Raw genomic sequence first — 23,213 nt, 5'->3', positions numbered from 1 at the left:
TCCTAACAAATATACAATGAACATTAAAGCCCAAAGAAAAAGATGAAAACAATTTAAATATACAAACAGAACCATTTATTACCCTCTCTAATGACGAGATACATTTTGTCGGGAAAAAAAGGGGGGTTAACCTCAACAATATATCCGCCTGTTTTAGACCATATTTAATCGACCATCAATTTAATTCAAAACAGATGCATACGATATTGACTTATTTCTCATCTACTTTTATTGATATTTATATACCTATATGGAGTTATTTTCTTTCAGAAGAATAGGTCATTCTTTTAAAGAATCAACCCGGACGAAACCATATTTCAATGAAATATGCTCAAAGACATTAAATATTGACCTGGGCACTGTGTCTAAACCACATCGGCAAAATTTGTTCGGACTCGATGGTATCTAACATCCGGCACAATGACGGAACATTCATAGACAGAAGAAAGCTAGGTTTCTCCTTATTTTCTTATTGTTTTTATAGGATCGAAGAATATATATACATATACAACTATTTTCTATTGTGATATGCAATATTTTCTTCAACCGTTCTATATTAACGAAGAAATAAGTAAAAATGCATGTCAAAATGACGAATTGAGTGAACCTTGCCTCGAAATTGTTTAATTTCTCGTTAAATTGTTCACATTGTACAAAAAGAAAGGTACGGGAAGATAGATACTGACACAGAGATTGCAAAACTAGTCATTATGAGCATCTGAATATTGTATTTCTGAGTATGGAGCGAAAGAAATGGGTCATGTCAGATTAAAATACACCGGTTTCGTCATTGCTGTTTATTTCCAATCACCCTGTTTCGTCTCTATATATCACCCGGTTTTTTTTTTTTTACAACCAACAATTTATGAAAAGCAACGTTATCACGGATCTGAACATTGTCTTTCGAAAGAATTCAAATATATATGTTTAATATAAAGTAAACTTGGTGTGTTTACATTTATTTATATAGGTAATTATAGTACTACACATTTTCCTAATGAAAGGCGTATCCGTTATTTCACTGATCTCCAAACTAATTTCAAATGGAGTATAAATACTCAATAGCAAACACTGATATCTAAATACTTTTTTAACATTAACATTGTGATATTTTTTTATAGGTTTTGAGATACATCGCAATATGTGACCCCCTTTTTTTTTACAAAAAAAAACTTTATAAGGCTTGATAAACAAAATTTAAAACATCACCAAAAAGTATTCAGAAGATTTATATTACTAAGAAGTGTGTAAAGTTTGATGCAATAATGATAAATCGTTTTGAGATATGGCGCGACATGTTAAAAAAACACTCCTGTTTTACTAATACAGTTCCGTAACTCAAAAAGATTAAATTTGATTTTCACTCAAAAGGTTTACAGATCGTTTGACCATTTCGAGAAATAACTTTGTTAAGTTTCATGAAAACTAGATAAGCTGTTCTCGAGTTACCGTGCGACATGTTTACGCTGGACAGAATGATAGACGGATAGATAGACGGACGGACGGACGGACAAAATGACTGATAGATGGATGAACGGACGGAGCGAAGGGAGGACAGACGGACGGACGGATGTGTACAATAATAGGTCCTGTCAAAATTGTGACGGGCTTTTTAAATCGCAATGAAATGAAAAAAAACCTCTAAATTAAAGGTCAATAAGTTTTATAAGAACATCGGCCAAGTCGATTTATTTGTATATCTTCTATTTTTGCCATATGACTTTTATACATGTATATATATGTTTGAAAATAATAGATAGAAATTGATAAAATAACTCCAAATACGTCATTTAAGGGCAATGCAATACTAACGTGAGAACTTTATAGTAAATGGACAAATGGTAGAGTTCAATATTTAATAAAAAAAATGACCCTTTCGAAATGTCTATCTCTACGACTGATCTTAATTAATTGACATCATGCACTTGCAAAACAAAATTGGTTAAATGCAGCCTAGTAATTTTAGATTTGAACATTTTTGTAAAAAATTGTATTGAAAGATAATGAACGACGGTCGACCGGTGCCAAGTGATGAAAAAAACTTTTCCTGTTGGGTCAAGTGAGCTAAAAACAATCAAGAATTCCAAACAAAATAACACCGTTCTTGAATATAAAAAAATATTTCAAATTTCACGAACCGGATTGGACATAGCAAACAACTTCACTGGAGGTTTTTTTCAATAAAAAAAAATAAGACGTATTATTTAAAATTAAGTGAACGTACTGACGTGTCACAAATGATTAAATGGTCGCAATTCAATTTCTGATGAATGTCTGTGGCCAAAGGAACAATAATATAGAAATGAGGTCAAGGACAAGGGTAACGGATATGTGGCAAATAGGGGAAAACATCGTTATATCTGTGCTCCATACTTGTATATGTTACAGTCAAACCTTCTAACTTTTGACGTATGCAGCTTGATACAAATAGTTCAAAACAATATGAATTCGAATCCCTTAGTGTCGCTTGTTTAAAAATATCAATCAGACATAATCAAACTATCATAATCCGATTTCGCAGGTGTCCCTGTTTTCTTATTTCTAACAATTTAAATTTGGTATACACTTTATAAGATAAGTGGCGAATCTAGAAGACGTATAGCCCCCCCCCCCCCCCCCCCCCCCCCCCGCCGACATCCCCTTTGATGCATGGTAGTTGTAATCCTTTTCTTCCTATAAACATTCAATTTCCATGTCGATAGTGTAGCATACATGTATATACATTTGTCTTATCATCAGCGTTTATCCTTAAGTCTTAAGATTTATTTTTAACGATCATAGAAGAGATAACACACATAGAATGATTAGATTACTTTTAAAGTTGCCTATCTTATTGTATGAGAAAATCACATACCAAATGTGTGTTTCGATTTTTTAAGACCGTAAAGTTTAACTCGAATTTCAAGTTTAAACATGTTTTCCATAATTCATATAGAAAACGCATTTTTGAGATTTTTAACCTCAAATTTCGTTATAACCTTCATTTCTATCTATTCTGCTGTTAAAACATTTTGAATGCAAAGTAACATTAAAATCATTTGTGTTCCGTAGAAGAGTAGAAATTCTAGTGTTTGCTTATTATTCATTTGAATCATGGCCGATGAGAATTGTGAACAGCTCGTCAACACCTTGAAGCAAATGCATCTAAAACAAATGATCGATACACCTTAGGCATTACAATATGTGATTAAGGATTCCGCAATGGAAACAGTACAGACGGAAAAACAGACACAACCTATTAAGAAGGAAGCAACACCATCAACGTCATCCCTTTATACTCAGCCACCTAGAATCAACCTTTTATCTGGTAGTGGAGATAAGAAAGGAGGTGAAACAACATAATATGAACTTTGGTACTATGAAGTACTTGGACTCATGAAGGATAAGATCCACTCAGAGGAATCTATCCTCCAAGCAATACGTAGAGCTGTGCGTGGGGAAGCAGGATTAGAAGCAATGCGTTTAAGAACAGATGCATCATTAACTGAGATGAGGAGCAAGATGGAAAGCGTTTTTGGCAATGTAAATGAACTAGTAATTTTGGGACCCTTTATAGCTTGTTGTTCGGTGTGAGCCAAGGCTCCGTGTTGAAGGCCGTACTTTAACCTATAATGGTTTAATTTTTAAATTGTTATTTGGATGGAGAGTTGTCTCATTGGCACTCACACCACATCTTCCTATATCTATTGAGACCATCATGAGTGACTTTTACAATGCAAAACAAAGGGAGACCGAGGATGTTTCAGCATGGAGTTGTCGCTTAGAAAGAAATCCAATACTTGATAAGGTAATCCATTCAGGGAAAGTCAGCAAGCCACAAGGAGATATTGCTGCTGGTATTCTTGTTTCCGATGTTTACTATGCTACGGATGGAGAAAGAACTTGTAAGATGAACAATATATTAGCATTAATTAAATCTGCTGAATACGAAAGAGTCATTATACTACCAAACAGTCACATATCCATTAAAGCCATGACAACATACGACTAAAATTTGCCGAGAAAGATAGATATGTCATCATATTTGCTTAAACATACGAGGAACACCTAGAGCGAATTGAGAGGGTCTTCGAAAAAGTTCTTTCTTCCAGCCAAATATCAAATATGTAGGACATATTTTATCTGAGGAGGGAGTAGTTACAGACCCAGAGAAAATTGAGAAAGTTATGGACTGGCCTACTCTAAAGTCACCCGAAGAAGGACGTATATTCATCGGATTCCTAGGATACTTCCGCAAGTTCACGTGTAAGTTCAGTTGGATAACAAAGCCACTTACATCCATCATACCAACTTCAAATAGAGAAAGGGAAGACTAAGAAACAAAAAGAAGCATGCCTTAAAAGCATGAAACACCTTTCACAACATTAAAGCAACTTTTATCATCAGCACCGATACTTGGATATGTCGATTACTCCAAACCGTTTGAACTCCACACCGATGCCAGTGGAAAAGGACTTGGTGTCGTACTATATCAAGAGCAAGACAAACATCAAAGTGTAATCGCATACTATAGGCTACACACTAAATACATCCAAGAATTGAAGAACAGATTAATAGATGCATATAAGCTTGCTTCAGAATCATCAAAGAAGGCACATGGGAAACAAAAAGAACATTATAATTTAAAAGTAAGAGGAGCAGTCGTAGAAAAAGGCCACGCAATATGTGGATGCATATATACACTGTTGATTAACTCATATGCCTTATAGCAGAGGTTTAACAATAGCGGAATAAAACTATTCAGCACATACGAGGGAATTTCTTGCGCTAAAGTGGTCCATAACTGACAAGTTCCATGACTACTTCTATGACCACAAATTGAATGTAAACACAAACAACAACCCACACACAAAAGTACTCATGTCTGCACAAAACTAGATGCTACTGGACAACGTTGGAACTATCCGCTTTTGATTTCGACATCATCTATCGTCTAGAAAAAAACCAATGCAGATGCAGATGGACTTTCCAGATTGGATAACATATCAGCAAGGACCACATAAACGCAATATGTGGATGCATATATACACTGTTGATTAACTCATATGCCTTATCATCAGATTCCATCGATATTAGTAAATATATGCACATAGATGTTTCAACTGACACCAATTTGTACAAAGTCCAAGCAATGGATCCACTACGTTACACATGGATAAAACAGTTGAAATCTTGATAGAAACCGGCAAAAGGAAAGATAACACCAAGTCTACTCAATAAACAGTTCAAACATCTCAGACTTATAGATAATATACTTTACAGAGAGATTACCATCGACGAAAAGATACATCGTCAACTCATACTACCATCTTCACACATCAAATAAGCATTAAAAGCAATTATGACGAAATGAGACATCCAGTCAAAGATAGAACCACCAGTATTATAAGAGAACGCTTTTACTGGCCTGCGATGAATAAAGATATTGAAAAATAGATTCAACGATGCGAAAGATGTATAAAGAGAAAGAAAGATCCATGAAGACCATGAGTCAACATCACAACAACTCATCCAATGAACCTCATATGCATTGACCTCTTAATCTAGGACCATCAAAGGAAGGAATTAAAGACATCTTGGTTATCACAAACCATTGTGCACGTTATGCACAGGCCACACAAACACGCAACCAGACTGCAAAGACAACTGCACAGGCATTGCTCATCAACTTCATCGTGTTTACAGTTTACCTACTTCACTAAGATCAGGGTACATCGGGATTCCTTTGAAAGTAACATTATTCAGGAAGTTTGGCGTCTAACAGGAATAAAGAAGTCAAGAAATACACCATACCATCCGATGGACAACGGCATGCATGATAGATTTAACAGAACATTACTGTCAATACTTGGAACTTTACAGCAAAACAATAAGTCCAAATGGAAAGCCTACGTAGCGCCGTTAGTTCATGCAAACAACTGCACTCTACACAAAGCAACATAACAATCGGCGTACTTTCTGATGTTTGGTCGACAACCAAAGCTTCCCATTGAGCATACATTTGCAAATTCAATGGAGAAAGATAGACAACCACACACTAAATACATCCAAGAATTGAAGAACAGATTAATAGATGCATATAAGCTTGCTTCAGAATCATCAAAGAAGGCACATGGGAAACAAAAAGAACATTATAATTTGAAAGTAAGAGGAGCAGTCGTAGAAAAAGGCCATAATGTAATAGTTAAGAATGTTGCGTTCGATGGAAAACATAAGCTTAGCGATAAATGGAAGAACGATATTTACCTTGTACTAGAACAACCGAACAACGATATACCAGTTTACGTTGTACAGAAAGATAGTGGCGATGGGACGTAAGTGAACAAAACATATGAATATTTTTATGCCTGTGTGATCTTTTTCCAAGTCCACCACCAACGACTGGACCATTACCTAGACCAGTTCCTAGACCGAGAACAAGAATGCAAACGAATATCAACTCGAACACAGACTGTTCCATGGTGGAAACCGATATTGATAATGATGATGATTATGAGATATTTGTACATCAATGACCAATGGTTGACAACACTTCATCCAGTGTTGATAATGATTAACCATAGAGTCTTGATGGACACGAAAAAGAAGTTCAAGTAGCTCTGGAGTCAGATGGGGACACCCATTATATATATAAAGATGTAAAGGAACTAGATTCCTTACACGAAGATGAAGGGTAAGAAGGGCCTTGAGAACCAGAGACGCTTGATCCAGCTAATTATGAAGATGATACACATCCAGTTTTACCTCGTCGATCAGGTCGAGAGAGGACACAACCCAAGAGGTTACAGTCTGGTGATTTTGTGACGAAGTCTGCAATTCCGCATACTGATACACCTGTAGTGGTACCAGCTGAGCAGATACAGAAGGCAGATTACATATATATCTGTATTGATAGAAGTTTATTTTCAGAGATAGAACTAGAAGCATGGAAGGCTTTATGAGCTATTTTGACAGACTACTGATGTTTATTTTTTTTTAGCTTAACTATTGACATTTTTAAATGTTATGTTTGCTAATATTTCAGTGGGATATGCTGATTGATTCCTACTGTATTTGTTAGTGATTGCAGTATCAGAACATTGCAGCTTGATATTTAATACTATTTCATTTTTATTTCTGATAGTTATTATGTTGCATACTCTGAAATGACGTGGACGTCATTTTAGATGGAAGGGAAGTGTGTGGTAGAGTGTTAAGCAGTAATGTTTATTTTCTTTCAGAATAATTAATATTAACAAGTAGTGTTATTATATGTTTATTAAGGGTTCATCAATTCTTTTATTCTCCTTATCTTCTAAGTACAGTTCAACTCTTTTGTTCTGGTTCATTAGTCCGTCAGTCCTGTGTCATATTATCTTGTCTATTATTGGTCACAGGCATTGAGTTCATAGTTTACCCACTTTCTTTGATATACATTGAGAGAAAGCTTAACACATATATAAGCCATATTTAAAATAGTTATATAGTTGACTATTCTGGACACTTATGCAATATTAATCAGGTCAATTACTAATATTTCTAAGTCTTAAATATATGCACACTATTCCTTTAGTTTGAATCTGTAAGAATGATTGTGCATGAACGATAGATATTTGTTTAAAGAATTATTTTCATGAACTCTAAGAAATAATACAGTAACTTTATTAATATTAAAGGTCTAAGGCAATGTATACTGAACATTGTACTTAGTATTAATAAAAGCTATGCAGATATAGTTACTTCATTAGACTTATATAGGTTATATCTGGATTTTTAACAAGACCAGAATATCTTTTTATTATATTGTTCTGGTGAAGTTTCCAAAGAGGAGATAGACATGTCTTCCCTGAAAATGGTATATTTATTTATGTCGTTTGAATAAACATCTTAAAACTTTACGAATTTTTTTTATTCCGATCAAGAATCCTGTGACACAACCTTTCTGAATATTTCATTCGATTCGATCAAAATTCTGCGATAGAAATGTTATTACGAATAGAAAAATACCTCCCTTTTCCATTAACTAAGTTGGTACAACAAATTACTTACTATGTGTCTGACATTTGTCATACACCGTTATCAGATGGTAACAATTCAGTTTCTTTCTTCATGCAGTTACAGTATTATTTTTTATTGTATATAGATAATAATTTTTAAAAGGTTTATATCTAGATTAATCAGTTAATTTTATTTCACATTCTTAATGACCCGTATGGCGTATTAAGACCAATACGCATTAGTAAGGTATATCCAACTTTAGTGTGGTCGGTAAAAGAGGATACTAAATTTGGCAAATCTTTGTAAAAAAATATGTTTTGAACGCTGTATATGGCAAATAATGCTTATTTAAAGTTTTTCTTGTCGTATAACACGCCTTGGGGTGTCTCAATTGCTGAAAGAAAGACCTTCATACGGTCGGTCTTTCATTTGATAAAAAAAAAGCCTGACAGTCCTCGGTGTAGATAAGAAAAACCTTAAAAAGTGCATTACAAATAGAATCATATTCAAAACAGTGTGGTCCTGGCCATTGATTGACGACCTAAATTATCCCTTTGACTGGGACAGATAAGTTGAACGTTTTTCGGTAACAATAACTGCTCACTATGCACTTGTTAAAGACACTGAATCTGTGGGGTCACCAAAGGTTCTCAAGACCTAAATAAAGCAATTCAAAAACGAATCCGGAATAATACGATGTGTTGATTTATATCAATAATATTAACCAAAACATTAAGGCTATTCCTGAATACTTTTTCGAATTATTTTATTATTAAAGGCGTTAAGAACCTTTGGTGACCCCACAGTTTAAATTCTATAATTAGTAAGAAGTGAGCAATGGTCGTTACAGACAAATGTTCACCTAATCTGTCCCAGTCAATGGGATAATTTAGGTCGTCAATCAATGGCCAGGACCACACTGTTTTGAATATGATTCTAAAGAAAACAAACTCATACTGTTCACGCTATCATCAGTATCTTAGCATTACAAAAGGAAAAAAAACAATGTTCTGTTAGTAACACACATGTGATTCAAATGCTCCATATATCACTTTTTGTACTTACAGATAATATAAATTTGGCATTTCTTGAAATGAAATTGAACTGATGCTAGATATATTATTGTTTTCCATGTATCTGAAAATGAAAATTATTTGACAGATCTAAGTGTTAAATGAATTGATACATTGTATTACTACAACGGGTATTGATTCACAATCGATGGCTTAAGACTGCAAAGACAATTGACCAATAATTAAATAATATGCTTCTCAATCAAAGCGGAAGATTTCATCCGACCATAATGCTTCTGTTTGATATTAACATAATCTTTGTGAGCATGAGTACCAATGCTGAAATTTTGCTTATCATGATATCAATGCTTAGATAGTTTCGATAATGACTTTATTTGAGAACAATTCTTACTTACATTGTTCGCTGACATGATAATATAATATTTAGTCAATAATATGAAATTCCAACTACAAAGTTGATAATATGTGGATTTGCACACTTTTATATGGTACAGATTTTTAAACATTTAAGAGATAACCGTATTGTATCTTAAGCTTTGCAGACGTCTATGGGAAGTTTTACCGTCTATCGAAAGTTTTAATTTAGTTGACCAGGCGACGCGTAGCGGAAACAGCTTAACGGGTATTTGCGACCAAAAGCTATCGTTGGACATCCGCAAAGCTTAAAAAAATCAGTATCTCTATAATGATGCAAAACAAATTTATAATTTAATTTCGATCATTAAATCAGTGTAAAATTTTCCTTTGAGAAAATTCAGCTCAAAGATGTTATGTTCTTTTGCCCCTAAACTATATAGGTGACGTCATATATATGCTTCCGCCGACAAAAGTAAACACCCGGGCGTTTTCTGGTTTCTTTGCTGCTTCAGAATGTAATAACGTATGGAAAAAGAAGATATTTAGGTTCAACTAATGAGTTTTTTGCTTATCATTGTAGAAAATACATGTCACTACATTTCTCAATACAACTTCAGCTGTCTTAGTTACAGACAAGGAGATAGAGAACTTTTCGCTCACTGTTATCCAACCAGACCCATTGATACAAGATAATTCCATTAGCGTTATATATAAATATATTTATATATTTAGCTTGAACAAATATTAATTGAACACTCCTTAGTGACCATGTTTATATTTTATTTGTTCTTGTATTATTCTGCTTTATTTGCATTTGCGCTATTCTTTCTATTCGATGTAGGTTTATTTTTTTGGAAATGCACCATTTTTCAATAAATCCCGTTTCAGTTTTGAGTCTAACCTGGCGTGCGAATATACAAAATGACTTTAAAGAAAATATAAAAAAAACAGTACTCACAAAAATCGAAGGTTTGGAAGATGCCTCAAAGTATTTTCATCAATATTATGAATTTTGTTGGAACCAAGATCACTTTGAAAATAAAAATTGTATTCGTTTGTTTCAAAATGAATAATTAATAACATATAAGTTCAAAACAAACAAGATGTTATTTAACCAAACTGACCTAAGAATTTCTTAGTACAGACATACATATCTAAAAATAATAAAAGTTAGGACCGACTTGAGACATATTTTAGCATTCACATCGTAGCTATTCTAGGACTGGTTATCTTTGCCAGGATGTGTTTCTCGATGTCGGTGTAAGATTGACTTAAGACATAAGCAAACTGAAATGAACGAAATTAATATAATGAAATTATTGTATCAAATGTAACCCAGGCAACTTGTTATAATTTTATAATGATTACTTAGAACATGATATCAGTTTTAGATAAAAGTTTTTTTAATATGTTTTTATACTATCATTGTGCATTCAAACTCTGTCAAACAAAGATTAAGACAAAACGTATAACTACATTTTATCTAAGAATTGAACAACTTATTGTACATTTTGTAGTAATAGTTAAATTTGTAATCGAAAAAAACTCCCAAATGACGTTTTGAATGAGGTGTTGTGTACAAAGTTTCATGACATCGTATGTAAACGTACATATGCAAATCTTATGCATCCTAAATAAAAATACAGATTACTACAACTTTTTTATTACTGAAAAAAACCGTGTGAATATCAGCAAGATATGAAAATTAATTTTACCAATGCTAAACTACAGCTTCTCCTGGACGGAGTGGTAACGATTTAACTTTGTTTTCTTGGCTCTGTAATAAATTTTGTTAATGTTGCGATTGCCCTTTAGGCTCGATATTCACATGATACTGCAACTAAAACTACTAGCACACGCCATATTCGTTTATATGATAAATATTCTGAATAAATCATAAAGTTAGGTTCATCCTAAGATCATCTTGAGACACCTAAAAGGGCATCCTTAAGTTAGAACATTTCTAAGGAGTAATCTAAGATATGTTTATGAACCCACTTTGAAGTCAGATATGTCCTAAGTTTGTCTTAGGACACGTCCCAATAGATAAACTTAATTGATAAACAGACCCCAGATGTAAAAGAAATTATTAAATAGATAACTAAAAAAAGAAAGTGGAGATTTTTCCAATTATGATTTAAGCCAACTTTATTCAACAAATATAATCAAGTACATATGCTTTAATGTTTTATGTTTATCAATGGTTTATTTGGAGATTTGATTCACAGATATATGTTGTGTATTTGTTCACTGTGTCAAAAAATTGACTAGACATTACTTTTAATAACAATGATAATGATTCCATGTTACTAAAACAGTAACGTTGTGTTAATATCAAATTCAGACTATTTTGATGGTTGTCATTTGCTGATGAATAACATTAATTTGTTTACATTATGCCGTTAGTTTTCGCGTTTGAATTGTTTTACATTTGTCACTGCAGGGCATATTATAGCTGAATATGTGGAAAGGGGCTTTGCTCATCGTTGAAACCATTTGGAGACCTAACATTATTAATTTCTGTCTCATTTGGTCGCTTCTGAAGAGTTGTTTTACTGGCATTCATATAAATTCTTCTTTTTTTATATTCACACTATTAACATAAGTAACATATAAAATGTATAAATTAAGGACTAACACTTGATCATATTTTAAACATGACAATGTTATATCACACTGATCATGAACCTCTGTCTTTGTCCTCAGTGAATGTCATTCGAACAGGCCCATATATAACATATTGACCTCGTTAAAAATCCACAAATCAAGGCTCACGTTTACTAAATATTTTACATTATATAACTGCAGAAAATATGCACCTATATTTGTTTACAACGAACATTTATCTTTTTTAGTGTAATTCAATGTTTATAATGATCCCTGCTTGATCTTTTAATTTAATATCGTGTGCATTTGATTTCACGTAAACTTGTATATCATATGCCACAAAATGGACACTATTGGTGTGAAAGGTACTAACACATTTTACACTGCAAGTTGCAATTTTATTTACATCAACATTTATACGGAATGTATGTATGTGGAGAGTTTTTGAAAACTCTGTTAATGCTTATAATACAAAAACAATCTTACAGTCTTTCCAGGGATGTCAAATTATGAAAAGCTTCGGCATGTATAAATTCAACTGCAATACTACTGAGGTCTCTGAAAAAATCATGTATTGATAAGACAAGAGAACTATTTTAAAAGCATAGGATCATGCTTAAATTCAATCTATCGATAAAATCAATTATAATTAAACGTTAAATCAAAGCATACAAGTATTTATTTTGTTGTTTCGTTTAATAAATATTTCATTGGTTCATATTCCCAATCTTTTTAAAGCGTCAATATGTTATGGTCAGCAATATGGTTTAATAAATACATGATTTTGTTTCCTATTGATTTGTTAATGAAAAGACACTGCAGCTTAATAAATCCTGAAAAATTTCGTTGAAAAAATCTCTAGGTTAGTCTGAAAAGAATGAAACGTTTTAACTTTATTTTCTTTATTATATGCTACAAAACATGAACACAATACACAGCATTGTTTTGGCATAAAAAATTGTCTCAAGATGATTTATTTTGTGTATAAAACGAATTCAGACTTACAGAGTTGACAGTGAGGTCAAGTTACGAAAAGCTTCAGGGTGTATATATTCAAGATCATTGTTGCTAAGGTCCCTACAAAAATGAAAAGATGAGAAAGAAATAATCAAAGCAGACAAATAATCAAAGCATAGAAATAATCAAAGCATACATTAATCCAATGCTTTTGGTAAAGTCATTGGAGAAATGTCCGTTGATTTAAATCATGCTAGTATTTATGTCGTTATCTCGTAATTAAAATATCTGTTTTGTATTTTAGTACTGTTTAAACATATTAAAAATTATAATTACTCCATGTCAATAAAAACAGTAACATCGAGTCAATATCACGTTCGGTTGTTGTCGTTTGTTGCTGTGTAACATATTTTTCGGTCATTTTTTGTACATACATTTGACCGTTAGGTTTTACGTTTGAATTGTTTTTTCATTTGTCAGTTCAGGGCATTTTTATAACAGTTTAAGTTTTGTGTCAATTGGAGAGGGTTAGAGGGTAGAGGGTAGAGGGTTATTGTTCACAAGGAAGCTATTAAATCAGGAGTTCCAAATGGTGAAGTTGAAATCATCCCTTCGTAAATTTTACGGACGCAATCACTTTATTCTTTAGTTTTCCATCTTGTGTCATGTGTACTATTGTTGTTCTGTTTGTCTTTTTCATTTTTAGCCTTGGCGTTGTGAGTTTGTTTTAGATTTATGAGTTTGACTGTTCCTTTGTGATCTTTCGTCCCTCTTTTATTTTCTTGTGAAGAGTTGCCTCATTAGCAACTTTAGTACATATATATACTTTTTTTATATTTACATTATTTACATATTTTTTTTAGTACTATATGAATTAAGGAATATCACTTGGTTCTTTCGTTATAGATGGATCTATTAGATTGCACTGAATCTTTTAACTTTTTCCATGATATTCAACAAAATGAACACAATACATGTAAAAGGAAGTATAATACATTTGACATTTCGAATTACACTGTTTATTTACATAAACGCTTTTATGAAGATGGGATGAAGATTTGTTTATCTTCAAAAAAATATGCCTATGCGTATCACACAAATGTAATCTTACAGATTCTCCAGGGATGTCAAGTTATGAAAAGCTTCGGGATGTATAAATTCAATTGAATTACTTCTGAGGTCTCTGAAAAACAAATGATACTCTAAGTAGTTTTAAGACGACAGCACTATCAAAAAAGTATAAAATCATGCTTTAATTCAATACTATCGATAAAATTATCTGATAACTGAACTTTATTTAAAACAGGCTGTGATATATTTCATTGCCTTGTAATATGAATATGTCATTGGTTAATATTTCCCATCTCTTCGAAATTTTGATTGGGTTAAAAGCGTCAATATTTAATGATCTGCGGTATGGTTTTTTATCAGTTGATCCCTATTTTTTTTTTAATAATAATTACATCTTATGTAAGAATCTTGAGTTTTATTTGGTTGGTAGCCAGTGTTTTGTTCACCACTTTACTGTAATCAAATGAATATCGTTCGTTAATTAGTTCTGTAGGGGTATATGCAAAAAGGATATGTCTTTTTTACCCTCTCTGTCGTGGTATTTGCATTGAAAAATACTCTATCCGACTTGACGCTTGTAACGTCATGATCATCAATACGTTTTTAAACGTTAACATTCGGTAAAATAAAATAGATATAGCATATTTTTGAGGGGTATCTGCCTTACGGCTCGCGAAATTTAACATTCTCTCGACTGGTATTTTTCGCATAGACCCTTCAATATATATCTGTTCAAAATTCCATTTTTATTCTTAAATTAAGCAATGAAGCTAAATATTTCTGTACAATTTTGATGATGAAATATCTAGCTTAGTCTGACAAGACTGATACGTTTTAATTCATTTTCTATTATACGAACACAATACGATACATTATTTTGGATATAATATTTGTCTCAAGATGTTTTATATTTGTAAAAAAAATATATATGTGAATGAAACTAATACAGTCCTATAGATTTTCCAGTGAGGTCAAGTTAATTAAAGCTTCGGGATGTATATACATATATATATAAATATAAGTGTCAAAGAATGTAACTTTAACACACTAATGAGTGTTATAAAATTAGATGTTATATTTAATATATTATTCACGCAATATTTCGCTAAACAAATTAGCTTCATCGGGCGTGTGCATCTATCTAGGTGAAATCGGATGCATGACAAAAAAAATCATTGTAGCTTGAGCTACACAAAAGTTTTACATATTGATTGATGGTCTGTATAAAATAATTTTTTGCCGTTTATTGTACATAAACATCTTTTTCAAAAATTAAAACAAATAGTTATTTTAGTTAAATAGAATTAAAATTCATGATTCATTCCTTTGGTTTTGGGTAGAACTGTTTTTCATCCCTCTCATTAAGTCCATAAGGTTCAAGAGTAAGTAGCTGATGCATCCAGAACCTTTCTCTGTTTTTTTCTCATTTCGGAGTTTAACTTAAACTTTAATCTATTTAAATAAATTAACTTTAATTTCAATTTACTAAAATATCTATTTGTTTTAATTTTATTTTTTTTTCATTTCATTTCAACAACTGTTTAGATTTATATATATTTTACAAGGATTCTTGAAGAATTTTGGTAGGTAAGCGATTAATTTCTTAAATAAAACGCATAGTAGCTGTACTCAAAATTAGGTTGGTATTCAACCTTGTGTAATAATTGGTTATGTTTTTTTTCTATCTATTCTAACCAGACAATTGATTTGTAAAAATATTAATTTGAACCAAAATAAGTCTGTTTCTGACTTGACTTGAATTTAAAAAAAGAAAAAGTTAATCTATACTTACAGTGTTTTTAGTTGTCTTAAACTGCTAAAATCCATTTTTGCTATACTTTTCAATTTGTTGTTATCAATATCCCTTATTGAAGAAAGAAAAAAATATAATTATTTTGGGTCGGAGGCCCTTTTTTATTAAGCCTAAAGAAGCCCTCACTCTCTTCCCCTTTTAGTAACTAATTGATATATTCTAGAATTTACTATCAAAATGTCACCCAATGACCTGAAATTATTAAGCAAGATTATTTTATTGATTTTGAAATTACAAAATTCAGTTGACACGACAAAAATATTTACGAATAGGGTAAAACCGAAAATAGAGGATCGTCAATATAGTAAGAATCGCTCGATATTCTTATACATGATGTGATAAACTATCTTAATCAGAAAATAAGTCACAATCGGGAATAAATACAGATCAGACGATTTTACATGGGCTCTGCTCATTGTTGAAGGCCGCACGGTCACCTATAGTTGTTTATATTTTTGTCATTTTGGTCTTTTGTTGATAGTTGTCTCATTGGCAATCATACCACATCTTCTTTTTTATATTACATGCATCAACCGATCTAGAAAAGGGAAAATGTGTTTCTAATGAGTTGAGATACACACTATTGTAAAGGTCAGTAAATTCGTAATAAATAAAAGTTATGAATTACTTTATTAAAGTGTCGTTTATAAGGTGACCTAATATAACCAATATATATCTTAAAGTAACATCAAGGAACTCGTTAAATTTGCTGTGATGAAGACCCAATGGTGGTCATCGGCTCGTTGCTGCTCTATGGTCGGGTTGTTGACTCTTTGAAATATTTCCAATTATACATTCTTAAATTTATATACGGTGCCCCTGAATTATGGATTGTATGACGTATCCTCTTTGTCGCGGTTAAACATATAATAGTGTTCATTTATCTGTCTGTATATGCTGAACACCGTTAACATTTGGTCCTTGTTTGTAACATCGTTCCGACGTGCCTCGGTATTTATAGACCCGCCAGTGAGTAACTGTGCTATGGTCTAATGTCTAATAATTCTTATCATTAATTTTTGCTACTTTATTTGTTTCATTATCGTCATGCCAATTATTAAAATATACTTTTAAACAAGGGAGAGGTTAAGCTAGCTACACAATTTGAATAAACTAACATTTTCAAGTCGACTTGAGGAATTGTATGTACCATAAAGATACGATACGATAGTTGTTTTACATTGATGTTTGAGGTCTCTAAATTTTTTAAGGGAACTTGTTTTGATTTTTTTTTTTAAATTTCGGTTCTTTTAGTTTTTTACTAGCTATATATAGTATTCTCTCCACAGGGATAACTTTAACATCTGAAAGTATATACAAAAATTATATTATTTTGTATCGTTTTTTATGTAATATACTTACAGTGTGATTAACTTGTGACAGTCTGCAAATGTTTCATTCGGGATTTCTTCTATCAAATTGCTGTTGATGTAGCTGGTGATAATGTCCAAATAAAGAAATATTTCAACAACAACAAAAATCAATATGATATCTTCAAGTCAATCTTCGCTAAAATTTCTGTAGTAAATATACCTATGTCTATCAATATCATATCTTTCGATGTTTATGTCTTTCTTTTACAACAAATCTTTCGTTGATTTATCAGTCACTACGTTGGCGTTATTATGTAAAAAGTGAAATCACAAAAATACTGAACTTAGAGGAAAATCTAATCGGAAAGTCCATAATCAAATGGCAAAATCAACAAGAACTGTCATATTCCTGACTTGGTACATGCATTTTCAAATGTAGAAAAGGGTGAATTAAACCTGGTTTTATAGCGCTAACCCTATCACTCTGTGATCACTAAATGACGTGTAGAACGGTTTTATCTTGTTGAAAAAAAGCAGGGAAATTTTGTCATTTTTTCACGCTTCACGATGTGGTTGACCATCATGTCACACATATGTTCATTATGCGGATAACACATTTCTTCTACTTTACAAATATATGCATTGTCATATCTTAACTTGTCACTAACTACCTGTCTATTGACGTCCGAGAGCAAGAACGACTAATTTGAACTTTAAAAATCTGTAGTGATGGTTTAATCGATTTGAGTTTATTTATCAAACCTCATTTTTCCTAATATCCGTTGCTATCTAAGATTTGGAGTTTTATTTAAAGTTTTGTCATTTTAGTCTTCTTTTTTTTGTTCTTATCAAAATAGGTGCAAAACAATTTGTCAACTTATTTATGTTTTAAACGATATAGTGCATAATAGTATTAGAACAATCATTCTATACTGACTTTGTGCAACATTTTAATTATTTACTTACATGATTTGTAAAAGTGGCATCTTTTCACAAAATTTAACAGCAATGTCATGTATTTTGTTGTACGCAAAATTCCTTAAACAAAAAAAAATTATTGAAAAATTTTGATTCAAATGCATAACTATTGAACAGTTCGGCAGATTTTGTGTTTAATTAACAAATGTCAAAGTCGACTTTTTTATTTCAAATATTCGTTCTTCTGATACCACATGTTAATTTATGAATTTGCGCAAACTGTCGTTTAATTTTTTTTTTTGTTATGCTTTAATTCAATGCTATCGATATATTTATCTGATAATTGAATGTTTATTTAAAACATACTGTTTTATATTTCGTTGCTTTATTTTACATGTATGAATATTTCATTGGTTAATATTTCTAATCTCTTCGACATTTGGATTAGGTTGAAAGCGTTAATATTTAATGCTCTGCGGTATGTTTTTTTTTTTAAATTGCTCACTTTTATTTTTATTCCTTTGTTCCTCGTTAAGGCCGTTTGGAGACCTACAGTTGTTCATTTCTGTGTCATTTGGTCTATTGGGAAATGCTATGTCATTGGCAATCATACATCATCTTCTTTTTTATATTTTACATTATTTTCAAAAGTAATATATAAATTCAGGACTTAAACCTGATCATAACGTCGCACGTTGATATGATTAATTATACTAATCATTAGATTTCGTGAGTTTATTCGTACTTAGGCAAAATAATCGGAACAGAACCAAATATAACATATTGACCTCATTAAATTCAATAAATGATACATATCACGAAATTAGATTCCATTTCTCGTTTTTCACACTGATGATTTTTATAAATGAAGTTTAGTTTTATGTGTGTAATTTTATGTTTATAAAGGTCTGCGCCTGATCTGTGAATTAAATATCGAGTGCATTAAATTTCAGGTCAAAATGTATTGTTTTCCGATACAATTGAAAATGGATACAATACATATGAAAGGTATTATAACACATATTTGACACTGTGAATAACACTATATAAACAATCAGTTTTATTAAGATTAATGAAGTTTTGTAAATATTTGAAAATTTTATATAGGAGATTCAAACAAATGTAATCTTACAGTATTTCCATGGAGGTCAAGTTACGAAAGGCTTCGGGATGTATATATTCAATTGCATTACGGCTGAAGTCTCTGAAAACAATTTATTAGAGGATGAAATGCATTTTATTTTACCATGTCCTTTATAATAGTGAGAGGGTTAGCTCTATAGAACCAGGTTTAATCCACCATTTTCTACATTTGAAAATGCCTGTACCAAGTCAGGAATATGACAGTTCTTGTCCATTCGTTTTTGATGCGTTTTATTTGATTTTGCCATGTGATTATGGACTTTCCTAATTGATTTTCCTCTGAGTTCAGTATTTTTGTGATTTTACTTTTTATATTCAAATTTGTGTGATTATTTGATGAACCATATTATCGCTATTTTGTGCATTTGTCCTTTGATCTTTTTTTGTGATAATTTTCATATCATGCTTCTCGCTTGAGATGGAAAAATTATCACTAGAAACTAAGGAGGCCAAGTGGCGTTGCTAACGAAATTGACATGAAATTGACAACGTCGTCATAGGTAAAATAGCGATAAACAGATTATCATTGGTCATCTCAACTCGATTGCTTTTCTCACTTTCGCTGTACCAGCTCAAGCGAGAAAATCAATCTCGTTGAGATGATCAACGATAATCTATAATTATTGGCATAAACCATCTGTTAATTAACGTTTACAATTATTTAGCACTTCTAATGTACAAGACTTGTGCAACTTCAGAAAATATAGATGCAGAATCTAAGAAACGACTGTTTTCATAAGTTGATATTACATTTATTTGTTACATGATTTTGTTATTTGGAATTATTATATGTATTAATTGTTATGTGTATTTGCTTCTTCTGTCTGTTTTGTCAAGAACGTTCTTGTAATCTATTTCTAGTTTATATAAATTATACATGCAAAATATTTGGTTAATATGGAATTGCATTAAGACGTGAGATTTCTTTCAAAAGCATAGGATCATCATAAAATTCACTGATATCGATAATGTTTTCTGAGAATGAAAAGTTAACGTTGTTTTAAAGCATGTTGTAATGTTTTTCGTTGCCTTGTTATATAAATATTTCATTGGTTCATGTTCCCTTTCCCTTCGAGATTTTGATCGGGTTTCGAAAGTCAATATTCATTTATTTTTTAACAAAATATGACTTTACTGTCAATTAGTTTTTTTATGAATACACATATTTTTTTCTTCTACGAATAAGCACTGTAGCTTAACAAATTCAGCATTTTTTTAAACATCTCTTATGTAGTCTGACAAGACTGATACGATTTATTTCATTTCTATTAGATACATGTATGCCACACGAAATGAAAACAATACAATTGGTTTGCAAATGAAATTGTCTCAAGATGTTTTATTTTTGAACAATATATATATTTCTCTAATTCTATGGAAATTTATCCCTTTCCGAACCCATTGTATAAAAAAAATTAATCAACGTGTAGTTGCTGGTGATCTCAAAAGATCATTGGATGATTTTAAGGGTCATGACCTTTTTTGCTCACTGGATGAATCAAAATTTGATAACAGGTGTTAATGAAATTGACAACTTCGTGCAATGTGGAAGGCACTCGAAGGGGATTTTCAATTAACGAAAAAAGAAAATGTCTATCAATCATTAGAGAAACAGATGCTTACATAGTTACTCGTGGATTATCAGATTTATCCAATCTCGATAGTTAAATTATAAATTTTAAAGTCCTCGCCGAGGCGGCTCGGACTTTAAAATTGATAATTTAACTATCTCGATTGGATAAATCCGATAATCCACTGGTATCAATGTAAGAATCTATATATATATATAGCTGAGTAAGTTACAGTATGTCAGCTTATTTTCGATTTATGAGTTAAGCTGTCCCACAGGTATCGTTCGTCCCTCTTTACCAAATAGATAGACAAAATATCAAACAAAATACGTAAACATTGAATAACAAAAAGGCATTACAAAGTGTATGAACAGGTCACATTAAAACAAAAGTACGAATTATTAGTTCTCGCAGTAATTGTTTTTGAAAGCTTGTTCAAAACAAAAAACATTTGATAATAAAAATTCATGCATCGAAGACTTAAATAAACCTAAATCATCACAGGGCTGTAGTATTTGAACGCCATTGACAGGCAAAGAAGACATAACATGTGCAATGCCAAAAATAAAAGCATTGACAGGTAATAAAGGATAGTTCTATATAGAACTTAACAAAATGAACGTGGATATGTCCTTATACATCCCGTTGGAATAATGCAAACATGTTTTTTTTTTAATTTGCAGATAACAGAGTCGGTATTTGTGCCAATGTTTATTATATATTCAAAGATCTGATTACAACATTGCTACGATAACCTTTACTAATAAGGTTAGATGATTTGCAGGGAACACATAGTAATTTCCGCGCTTTAAGTACATTATAAACGTACAGTTTGAAACGTAAAATACTGTGTTTAAGTATCTTCTATACATTGTAATAATGTTGTTTTTGAACGATGTATGGTTTTGACTTCTATCCATGTCCTCATAAATAGATAGTATTTTCCGCTCAAATTTAAGCACTGCAGCTAATAAAACCACATTATGACAAGACTGATACGTTTAAAATAACGTTTATTATCTTTTGCATAGTGCAACACTTAACACATAAATTTGGCTATCAATTTTAGGAATTATTGTAATATAGTTCTCCAACGGCTTCGGTTCTCATACATCTTTGGAATTTTAACTGTTTGTCTTTGAGCGTTCCCGATGAAGGCAAATCCAGAAAAGCGCTTCGGACACATTTAAACTACTTAACGTGTTGTTTCAAGTTTTTACTTCTCTGGGTCGATACCTTTGCTGGTGGACTATCAGTCCCCGAGGTTATCACCAGATTAGTAATCAGTACTTCGGTACTGACATGATTTTACATTTTTTTCTAAAATTGTTTATTTCTTGATTTTGAAATTATTAAGAAACTAAGGGTTAAACTCCCTCAGACAAAGTTGACTCTAGATGCATTTGGCTATCAATTTAAGGTATTATTGTTAATTATTACATTGGTTGCAATGAATTACATTGATTTCCCAGTTAGATAAAAACCGATAATTTCACATGTGAAATAAACGTGGTTATTTCACTCTCTGACGTCATACAACAATATGCGTTGTCAAGACGTCGATAACGTCGAAACAAATCATGCGTAGGAAAAACATTTAGTTCCTTATATTTTCTACATTAATTTCATGAAAAAAAAGCAATTTGACAATGTAATCGTGCTGCGCACTCGTTTAATCCATGCGTCGTTCGGTCACGCGATGTCTAATTTTTTTATATTCAAATACGGCAATTAGTTATACTATAAATAGCTCTCCAACGGCTTCGGTACTTATATTCATCTTTGGATTTCAAATGTTTGGCTTTAACGTTCCTGATGAAGGTAAATCCAGGAGAGATTATTTTTTTAATGAAACGCATAGTAGTTCATGTATACGTAGTTGTACCTAAAAGTGGGTTGGTATTCAACCTAGCGCGATTATTGTTTATGTTTTGTATCTTTTCTAACCAGATAATTGTTTTGTAAAGAGATAAATTTTAACCAAAATAAGTCTGTTTCTGACTTGATTTGAATTTTTAAAAATATAAATTTAAATTAAAATATACTTACAATGTGTGTAGTTGTTTTAAACTGCTAAAAGTCATTTTTGCTATACTTTTCAATTTGTTGTCATCAATATCACTTATAAAAGAAAGACAAAGAAATATAATTATTTTGCGTCCTAGGCCCTTTTTTAAGCCTTTAGAAACCCTCACCCTTCCTCTTTTAGTAACAAATGGATAAATACTAGAATTTGCTAACAAAATACCAACTTATAACCTGAGATTAAGCAAGATTATTTTACTGATGTTGAAATAAAAAAATGCGGTTAAGACAACAAAAATTAATACGAATAGGTTAAAACCGAAAATAGAGGATCGTCAATATGGTACTAATCGCTTGATGTGCTAATACATGATGTGATAAACTATTTTAATCGGAAAATAAGACATAATCGGAAAAACTACAGATC

The 23,213-nt window shown here is 31.7% G+C and overlaps 1 protein-coding gene across 1 annotated transcript; it reads right to left on the bottom strand.

Moving 5' to 3' along the window:
* Positions 1-12,976: 12,976 nt before the first annotated feature.
* LOC134722856 (leucine-rich repeat transmembrane neuronal protein 4-like) lies at positions 12,977-18,161 on the bottom strand. Its single transcript, XM_063586488.1, has 5 exons — positions 18,096-18,161; positions 17,179-17,250; positions 15,796-15,867; positions 14,044-14,115; positions 12,977-13,052 (listed from the first exon to the last, which is right to left on the bottom strand). The coding sequence occupies exons 1-5, from the start codon at positions 18,113-18,115 to the stop codon at positions 12,977-12,979; spliced, it is 312 nt and encodes a 103-aa protein (XP_063442558.1). The 5' UTR covers positions 18,116-18,161.
* Between the last annotated feature and the right edge of the window lie 5,052 nt (positions 18,162-23,213).

This window comes from Mytilus trossulus, chromosome 6 (assembly GCF_036588685.1).
Source record: "Mytilus trossulus isolate FHL-02 chromosome 6, PNRI_Mtr1.1.1.hap1, whole genome shotgun sequence".
Classification (NCBI taxonomy): domain Eukaryota; kingdom Metazoa; phylum Mollusca; class Bivalvia; order Mytilida; family Mytilidae; genus Mytilus; species Mytilus trossulus.
This window is presented reverse-complemented; position numbering and strand designations above follow the sequence as displayed.

What these genes read in the sequence shown, in the direction of transcription:
- LOC134722856 (XM_063586488.1), bottom strand. Translation starts at nt 18,115, where the DNA reads ATGCCACTTTTACAAATCAT. An exon ending in ATGCCACTTTTACAAATCAT is followed by an intron (nt 17,251 to 18,095) that starts GTAAGTAAATAA and finishes CATTATCACCAG; the next exon opens with CTACATCAACAGCAATTTGA. An exon ending in TGTCACAAGTTAATCACACT is followed by an intron (nt 15,868 to 17,178) that starts GTAAGTATATTA and finishes TTCTTCAATAAG; the next exon opens with GGATATTGATAACAACAAAT.